Genomic DNA, 9,240 nt, shown 5'->3' with positions numbered 1-9,240 from the left:
CATACGGAGAACTTACCAACACACTACCAAGAATTTACCACATTCTCAATTAGCTTCAAACCACTTTCTGACAAGGTATGAAGTATGATTTTCAGGTCTTATTCCTTACTAATGTAACCAAACGACCAACACACTACATCCCTTTCATGGATATGAAGTATGATTTTCAGGTCTTTTTTTTTACTAAAGTAACCCTTACCAGCCAGCCTGTGCTGCAGCAGCTGTGCTCTCATTTCCATTCTCCTTGCAGCAGATTCTCCAGCTGAATTAGCTTGTAAGACAGGTTCCATAGCATGAGGATTGTAATTAACTGCTCCTAGTCTCATTCCCTCTCCCCACTGATGCTGCCGTGGTTGGTTTCTTCCAATACCAGGAATGTCCAAACCAGGAGGGTTTGGAAGGTCATTGATTATTCTTTCTAGACCAACTTCGACACCAGGTTGGACTCTGCCCCTGTCACTGCTACTTGGTCCATCTCCTTCTGCTCCAGCAACTCCTTGCTCAGCTTCTGGTGGCTCCACCAAATGGGCAGAAGCTGTGCCAGAGCTAAGGTCTAAATAAATGGAAAAAAAAGTAAAATTACCACCGGGTGATTTGGAATCTAGCCTCACAATGCATTGTTTTCACAGCCACAAAATATGCTATTTCTAAAGCATATTTGAAGAATCTTTCCATGGATAAGTTTAGTTTTCTGTATTTTTAGTAAAGCTGTTGTTTATCAAGCCAAAATTTGGAGCAAGGAAAAAATAGAGTAACAAATGAAAATGTTCATTAATTGGCTAATTATTTTCTTAGGCTGAGAGAAGCCTATTCTCTGGGATAGAGATTAAGGTTATCTAGGTTACTATGGATAACTCTGACCTCATATGCCATAAGAGATGAGGGGGTAAGCCATGTGGGATGGGCTCAGAAATCATATAAGAACATGCGTAATAGGTAAATTACAACCCTTGTATGAAACGACTGAGGGCCAATGGGCCTTTCACAATTTCAAGTCACGTAAAAAATGAGCCAGCTCAACTAGAAACCATAGACATATGCCATCAGTTTGACACCCTTTGCATAACACCTCAGGTCCATCTTATTTTTCAGGGTCCGGTTGTATGAAGGGTGGATAGCACTATCCGACAGATAAATCTTATCCAGTGAAATCATTGTGTAACCCCAAGATCATAGTCTTATTTTTAAGAGTGACAAGTGTGACATGGTTGCCATGGATATGTCTAATACCACATTGCATAGCATCAGCACTCACTGAATGACACCTCATGACATCTTATTTTCCTGAGTGAAAAGTATTCAAGTTGCTGTGAATACCCAACCTAATAGTATGGCTTTACCCTTTACTTAAAAGCATATACCTGTGGCTAGTGAATGACGGTTCTTTTTCTGTACGACGACCATAGCTGATGGACACAGACCTAGTTCTTCCAAAGTGGACTCCAATTCAACTGCAGTGAAAATCCTGCGTGGAAATGGCTGAAACAAAATATCACTAATTACCCCTGCTCTAAAAATACTTAAAAGAATTGCATGAAGACCACACAAAATAGCAGTTGTCTCTTATTTAGATATTTAATGCTTAATACGGTAGCAACTATCATGTGTCACCCTCTCTAAAATAAAAACAATTGTCATCATCATCACATTATCAACATTTTATCATCATCACATCATCATCATCATGCCATCATCGTCACCATCATTCATCATCATTATCACATCATCACCATTATCACATTATCATCATCATCATCACATCATCATCATCATCACCATCATTATCATTATTATTAATATTCTTATAACTAGTACCTGGAGTATTTCTACCTCTCCAGTTCTGAGAGAAGAGTCACTACACACTAAAGTGACTGCTTGCTCTAGTTTGGTCTTGACTGGTACATTGCCCTTTTTAACTTGGCTGCTTGGTAACCTAACCTGAAAATAAAATAATACAATAGACCTTATGTTTACTTCCACATGATTGGCCACTAAATCAAAAGCTAGATTATTTTAAAAAGATCCCCTTTTTGCTCAAGACTCAGTGAGTTTCAAGTGGCATGCAAGAAAAAGAAAAGTATGAATCAAAATAGATCCCAGTATCAACATCTAATTTACCTGTAGCCTACACATCAAACACTCCTTCTTGGTGGTTTTGGAAAACTGACTGGTGCTTGTACCCTCTTCTGATTACCATGCATGAAAAAAAATCAGAAAATCAAATACAATAAAGGTAAAGAATTTTTGTATTCCCTTCAGAGTAAAGTGTGCTCTTTCATGGGTTGAACATTGTATCCCATCCACCCCACCTCTATCCACTACATTTGAGTTTCTACTTCAGTTGAACCCAAAACTATTTCACAATATTTAAAAACTTTATCAAGTACGTGTATCTCGATGTTTTGACAAGAAATAAAATGGGAAGTGAGGAGAGAGTGGGTGGTGTAGCATGGAGAACGCTCACATCTTGATAAGATGCAACCCGGGTTTGATTTCACGACTTGGTGTTGTAGTAGAGTAAGTAGATGTAAGTAGATTTGCTTGTTTGGTGTTGGTTCTCTTCTGTGCTTTGTGTACTTTCCTTGGGTTCTCCTGTTTTCCTCCCTCCTCAAAAATCAACTTCTAAATTCCAAGTGGAATACAGTGGATGAAGAGCTACTCTGGAGAAATGCCACAGTTAAATCCCTTTTTTATATTCAAAAGTGTGAAAAAATTAAACTTCTTTAGTATGATGGGTGGTTCTTGAGTCCTGAGTTACTGAATGGAGCATGATAAAAAGCTTTTTCATTTGTTTTCTTATATATTCTTTGAAAATAAAAAATCACTGTCAGTAGTGTCAATGCTGTTTTTTTTTTAAATACTATTTTGAAAAGCAAGCTGCAAAAATGTGAATAGTATTACAGCACAGTATTACAGCACAGTTCTTGACCAATCAGAGTGCACATACTATCTAAGCTAATAATATAAATCACACAAGATCTGTGACACCCAAGATGCATCTACCTGCTGGTGAAGCTTTTTCTGATACTGTCTCAGATTTAATACCAGATTTCAATTTTCTTATTTCCCGGTCATCTGCAATCTGCATAAGTATCTGTTCTTTAGCTTTCTTTTCTTCCAGTCTGCGCTTTTTAGCTTCAGTTCGAGCTACTTCTCTTTCTTTTTCTATAAATCTTTCCCTGGCTTTCCTTCCTTCCTCTGTCAGTGAATATCTACTTGAAACCTGATGGTCAGCTGATCCTATTTCCTGCTGTTCAAATATACCACTGCCAGATGGTTCTTTATTCTCCTTAAGATAAAAATCATTAACTTAAGAAGATATCACAATTAATAGGCAGTCTATGAAGATGGAAATATAGACATGGAGAATCATTTCAAGCACATTCTCTAACAATTCCTGATAGTCAAAAGCCACTCTAATGTACCTGTAAGTTCTTGTCACTTCTTCCAGCTGTTGTGGCAGAGGGATTGGTTTTCTTCTCCACCAGCCTGTTTTGAAAGTAATATTTATTAATAAAACAAAAAGCATTTTACTCTGAAAAAGGAAAAGCACCACACTGATTCCTCTATTAAGAGGACTGGTGGAATAGTAATGAGAGCGCTCACCTCTTACCAAGGCAACCCTGGTTAAATTTCTGGACTTGGTGGTTCATATGATTATTGAATCCCCAAACATTTTCTCTTATTTTTTACTGGATCCAATCATGTTACATATTGAGTTGAGGATAACAAGTATTCTTTTTTCTGGTTCATGAAATTTGCCTGCCTTCTTTTGTCTAGTCAATATTTAATGAGTTCATCCTTTCCATTCTACCTATAGTCAACTAAGGGCTTCACTTTGTATTGTTTCCACTCACATTTAAAATAAACAAGACATTCATTTTATTCCTAAGGGGGGAGGGCATGGGTACCAATTGATCTTTCCCATTCATTTCCCATCTAACCTGTTTCATAACCATATTTTTCATTATTTCCTACATGCATTACATGCATACCATTCCACTGCAGATTCAAGCGTAATATGACCAGCTAGCAGTGCTTCTTGACAGTCATCCAGCTCAAACCCCATGGAAGCAAGACCTGCCAGCAACTGATCTAGATCCTTAAAAAACAGTAAAATTTCATATCAGAGCTGAAAAAACTATCAGTCAATTAATCAATCAACATATTTGTGCTACAACGTTTATGTGTTCCTCTTTGAACATGATCTTCTTTATACAATACAACTAAGATATCTCAAGTTCAGTGCAAGCTTGAACAGCGCAAAGATGAAAAACATAAGTTAATCTTGCAAAAATGTTTGATCATGCAACAGGACAATAAATTACTTGTAGCTTTCGTTCTTAGACAAAACATCGACCCAACTGACGCGGAGCCTTAGAAGAATTGATACTTTTCATTGCACAACTGTAGGTTATAAGATTAATGGAAATTAAATAAAAGAAAACAATAAATTGTTCTACTCTTACCTCTTTACAGCTGGACGCCATCTTGTTTGTGCGCCTGATTCAGCGGTACTTCTTCCTATTTTATAGCGTAGTGTAAAGAGAAAGTGATACCAGGAAAAATAACAATCTTATTTGTACCAAAGAAACCTTCAATAAAGATTTCTTCAATAAAGCTACACTTATACATTCTTAGTACATTCATAAATTTATTTATCTCTTAAAATATTTCATTCTTAAGAGATTTAGGTGAAATTACAAAAATATGAATGTAGTTTTTGATGAAAAGCTAGAATCTCTTTACAGTACAGGAACTCATTCTCCCGCGCAGCACGCGCTAACAAAACACGTACCGGTGGCAAGAAACATGGCGACGAGCGAGAGCGGAAGAATGAAGGATGGAAAAGATATTCCACCGGGCACAATCGTCGCCTGTACTACCATCTTTAACGAGAAATTTGAAGGAGAAGTCATGGCCTTTGATTATGGAACCAAGTTCGTTGTCATAAGTATCCTTTATTTTCGTTCAGTTAACTTTGAAAGTCAGTCGTAGTGTTGGAAGTTTTGACGTTTTCGAAGCTCATATGCATCTGATCATGAATTAGATTCAGAGAATATTTAATTTTCTCATATCTAAGAAGTGTCTTTCCTTCAGACAAAATATAATTAGTCAATTAATTCTAAGTGTTAAACATCAAAGATGCATCTAATTGCATTGGTACTACCTTATGCAATAAATAAAGCTTACAGTGGGAGGAATAATGATTTGGCGAACGATCAGGTGACGAAGCATTTTCTTCCAATTTCTTTGGGATCAAATGTTTATGCCCTTCAATTGTATTGTGATTAAGTGCGATAAGAGTATACTATAGCTTGGTGGTATTTGTCGTGTATGTATTATTGATTTAGGCTGGGGAATTTTCCCAGACATAGTTTCGTAATTTCATGTGTATCATAATTATTGCCATGTTCTTCATCTTGTTGAAGTTGATAGAAAACGCGTTAAGAGCGTGAAAAAAAAATTTCCTTAACGACGTTCTCCTTAGAAACACCTACTGCCAAGGGATCTAAAAAGGGAAATTCTGACGTTAGAATGTTCAATATTTCAAATCTAAGTAACTTTGAGATAGTTAAAGAATCAATCAAACCAACACAATCACTTCCTGCCATTGACCTTGAGAAAATAGAAAAACGAACGAAATGCAAGATTCAGGATAAAAGGCTTGCTGTTAGTAGAGTTGGAATCGATGTTACTCCTGAAGGACAAAAATTGTTTGATGTGATAGCTAAACAGTAAGTGTTATTTAGAATTGTGTGGATTGGGGTGGGGTAGGAGGTGGGAGATTTGCATTACTAGGGCTTCATGTCTGGAGATGTTTTGGCCACATCATTATGAAATTAGGGTGTAAAACAAGCTTTGGAGCAACCAATTTGATCTCTAAGGCTAAGGTTGAACTTTGAGCTTTGCACGAGCTGTACGAGCTGCTTTGAAAACGATTGGTAAGAATCACTGCCACCAAATTTTCATAAATAAGAAAGTAGTGATTGATTTTCTTTCAGATTCAATGAATTATACTGGGAAGAAAAGAATATTGTTATCATGGATAAAGTTATTATTTCACCACCATACAGTACAGAGAACATTCATCCAAAAGACGGAAAAGATGAACAGGCTTTAACTTACATCAAAGGAATTGTAAGTGTATACAAGCAGTAATTTCTCTCATTTCTTGTACTAACATCCCAACATGACAGGAATACTCACCTCTGGGAATATTGGGTTCAATCCCTGGACTCAGCATCTCATGCGAGTAAAGGGGTAGCATGCACAGCTAAGCAATCTTACCACTGTGCAGGGGCATATCTAGAGGGGGGTACCAGGGTACCCATGACCCCTCCCCCACTTTCCAGCTTGGAATTAGCTGGTTAGTATAGCAAAAGGTGCATCTTCTAAATTTTGTGACCCTCCAACCCCCACCGTTGTAGCTTGGAAATAGTTGGTTAGTATAGCAAAAGGTGCACCTTCTTGGATTTGTTACCCCCTCCCCCACTCCCTCTCAAAACTCTAGATAGGCCCCTGCTGTGTACTTCAAGTCTGGGGTCATGCATTCAAGTCTTAATTGAACCAAATATGAGTTGAGTTTGTTTGATGTGTTTTTATCTCCCCTGCCATGAGGGGTTTTCTCCTGTTTTTTTTCACCCTTAAAAATCAACATGCGAGTTAAGTGTTGTTTGTGGTAAATAGCGAATGTAGTGTTAGTGCATGTGGAGTTAGTTCACTACAACATTTCCAAATAATTTGCTTTTTTTTCAAAAACTCTGTTTTTACTTTAGGCCTGTCTTCTTGGACTTAGTAGACTATATAGTTATGAAAAAAAGTAATTTTCTGTTTGCTGGACAGTGATAAGCTTATCTAGTAGTTGGCGAATGCAAGACCATTATTTATAGTTTCATGCAGTATTTGTAAACTTATTAGTTATGTGTACAAGCCTCCATTTAAACCAGTCCCAGCTGAATTGGACTGCCCTGTCAAAATATTGCTTATAAATAAATAAAACATAAATCATGAACTAAGACTAATATATAATATTTGCACAGGTCAACAAGTATTATGAAAATGATAAAGAAAGTAGTAATTGAAGACTTCAAATGAAATCTGGAGGGCCAAGCGGTTTGACTTGATCAAGAATGTCGAGTCAAAGTAATTTATTTTTGAGGAAAAGATTTATTTAAGCAAAAAGTGCAGAAACACCTTTGAATTGAAAATAATTCAACCATCCATTTTCCAGCAACATGGATGTTGAATCTCACTGCACTCATTGGAATGGAAAAGGAATCAATGTTCTTCCTTAAGGCTCGTTGATGCTTGCAGTTGCCAAATCCCTTGCTGGCTGGAAGGATTCATACCAAATGCATGATCTTGTCATGACAAGACTGTTTGACTGACTGAAAATCAAATCTACTTACTGAAGAGACTAAACTAGAAGTTCAATCCATGACACATCAAGACTTTTGTATACACATGCATTCATCAGGCATATTAATGTTATCATTGGTCATAAAAACTTTCACATAGCCAGTGAAAAGCCTCACTGTAATAGATCTTATTTATTTTGGTCCAATGTTTTCACATTTCAAATAAGGTGTCATTCTCTTGAGAATAAGATTCTTTGCTTGGGTTGTATCTATATTCATATTTCCTCTTATGCACAATAATTGTTAAACAAAAAAATTATGATACTCTAGGGAATGACATATGGTCTGAAATGGAAAAACAATGCACCAACTGAGATGAATAAGGTCTGTTGTAGGGAAGGGAGCTCTCCTTTTAAAATAAGAAATTGGTCATGATTCCATTTAACCTGTGTAATAACAGTGACTTTCTAATCCCTTATGTCTAAAAAAAGTATGTAAACAAACGAAAAAGCAGTGGAACTAGTGCTTATTATATTCTAAACAAGTCTGTTATCTCTTAACAGGTTAAATGGGACCATTTCATATTTAATGACCAAACTTCACAATTCTTTTTTTTTAATGTTTCATAAATTATTGTGGAAATGCTTTTTTCACTCAGGGTTGAACAAGTTATTTTTAGCACAGATTTTGTATGATAAATAAAAAAGGAATTGTTGTTTTATTCTTTTCTGTTTCTGGGGTCTCCTTGACAACCATGTGTCCGTCATAGTTTCGCTTTTTTTCCGCTCCAGAAAGAATGCCACAAGACCATATTACGTATAAGTGGGGTGAACATATAGATCACTTTTATCTTTATGTATCATGTATAAATTGGATTTACAAAGTTGTACAACACTGCATTTTACCCTGATGATAGGCACTTAGCCTGAAAGCTGGGTTATTATATATAAAATTCTTAAGTTCCTTGAAGATGTTTGATTTGGCAAAAGTTTGGTTCTTTCTATGACACATAACCAGCATAGTGAAATTTCATGAAAAAAATAAGGTTTGAATTTAAGTAACATCACATTTGATTGCATGTTATGTCATCACAGCCATGTTAGTGCCACTTGATGGCTGTCATGTCTTTGTCTTTTGACACTCCGAATGCTTTCGACCCATCAACAAAGAAAAAAATATTATGGGAGAAGTGGCATTTCTCTCATACAATGGAAGTTTTCCTTCATGAAAGATCATCTTACAGAAAGCACAGGCAACCCACTCAACGCTTCATACATTGTCGTCCAACCATTTGAGCTATATTTGTTCCTAAATAGATAAACAAAACAAACCTGATTTCATTAAAAGAAGAAAAAAGTAAATATACAGGGATAAAAAATAAGTACTGACTTTAAAATATACTAGTATATATCTCTCGTTTACCGTGCACGCGCCTTGTTTCGACGCCACATATTTTTTCAAGTTTTTAAAATACCAAAGTGTCTGCTTTGCTATTGCCTTTCTTCGGATGTTAAGCTTAGTACAGGCTCCACAAAATGCAAACCAAAACATAGAAATCCAAAGTTTTCAATACGAACCTTTACTTTTTCTTCTGAATTTTCATCTAATTGCATAAGTCTTACTCTTTCAAGTCGTTTCTGCCTCATGATGTACGCTCCTCTGAACGATAAAACCAAAAGACAAACAGACAGGGAACTCAGTCCCAAGGCAACTGTCCTTTGACCAAACGTAGCTGCTTTTGAAAGAAATCCTGACATATTTTTGATCAAAGAATCTTTCTTCTGTACAAAATCTGTTCAAGTTTTCTTCGACTATTGGTCAGCGGAAAGGCTCCCTACATTTATGCGCAGCCTTGCGTAAGCTATATAGATCCTGGCTA

General features: G+C 36.4%; 2 protein-coding genes and 1 long non-coding RNA gene across 5 annotated transcripts in view; 1 reads left to right on the top strand and 2 right to left on the bottom strand.

Annotated features, from left to right (window-relative positions):
- LOC116288582 (uncharacterized) overlaps positions 1-4,499 on the bottom strand; it is a 14,487-nt gene extending 9,988 nt beyond the window's left edge. Inside the window, exons 1-8 of one of the 3 annotated variants that reach the window (XM_031695384.2) lie at positions 4,470-4,499; positions 3,996-4,102; positions 3,426-3,489; positions 3,004-3,289; positions 2,119-2,186; positions 1,816-1,938; positions 1,362-1,479; positions 200-553 (exon numbers count right to left, since the gene is read on the bottom strand). In XM_031695384.2, the coding sequence (XP_031551244.1) occupies positions 200-553; positions 1,362-1,479; positions 1,816-1,938; positions 2,119-2,186; positions 3,004-3,289; positions 3,426-3,489; positions 3,996-4,102; positions 4,470-4,490 (1,141 nt within the window). In that variant the 5' untranslated portion in view covers positions 4,491-4,499. The remainder of the gene's footprint in view (positions 1-199; positions 554-1,361; positions 1,480-1,815; positions 1,939-2,118; positions 2,187-3,003; positions 3,290-3,425; positions 3,490-3,995; positions 4,103-4,469) is intronic. The other 2 variants (XM_031695385.2, XM_089033101.1) reach the window with 2 other exon arrangements.
- A 305-nt stretch (positions 4,500-4,804) lies between these two features.
- LOC116288592 (protein LSM12 homolog A) lies at positions 4,805-8,082 on the top strand. Its single transcript, XM_031695400.2, has 4 exons — positions 4,805-4,954; positions 5,492-5,738; positions 6,006-6,141; positions 7,044-8,082. Exons 1-4 carry the CDS (start codon positions 4,813-4,815, stop codon positions 7,083-7,085), a joined length of 567 nt encoding a protein of 188 aa, XP_031551260.2. The 5' UTR covers positions 4,805-4,812; the 3' UTR covers positions 7,086-8,082.
- A 91-nt stretch (positions 8,083-8,173) lies between these two features.
- LOC116288593 (uncharacterized) lies at positions 8,174-9,167 on the bottom strand. The gene is made up of 2 exons (XR_004196212.2): positions 8,939-9,167; positions 8,174-8,669 (listed from the first exon to the last, which is right to left on the bottom strand). It is a non-coding gene; the product is annotated as an uncharacterized LOC116288593 (long non-coding RNA).
- Positions 9,168-9,240: the final 73 nt, after the last annotated feature.

This window comes from Actinia tenebrosa, unplaced genomic scaffold (genome assembly GCF_029948245.1).
Source record: "Actinia tenebrosa isolate PJP-AT-01 unplaced genomic scaffold, QUT_ActTen_1.0 PGA_scaffold1__47_contigs__length_23844297, whole genome shotgun sequence".
NCBI lineage: Eukaryota > Metazoa > Cnidaria > Anthozoa > Actiniaria > Actiniidae > Actinia > Actinia tenebrosa.
Note: the sequence above shows the minus strand (reverse complement) of the source record. Positions and strands in the feature narration are given on the sequence as shown.

Excerpts from the sequence above, each read along its gene's own strand:
- LOC116288592 (XM_031695400.2), top strand. The coding sequence starts at position 4,813 with ATGGCGACGAGCGAGAGCGGAAGAATGAAGGATGGAAAAGATATTCCA. Across the intron at positions 4,955-5,491 it reads AACCAAGTTCGTTGTCATAA|AAACACCTACTGCCAAGGGA; the intron begins GTATCCTTTATT and ends CGTTCTCCTTAG. Across the intron at positions 6,142-7,043 it reads TAACTTACATCAAAGGAATT|GTCAACAAGTATTATGAAAA; the intron begins GTAAGTGTATAC and ends ATATTTGCACAG.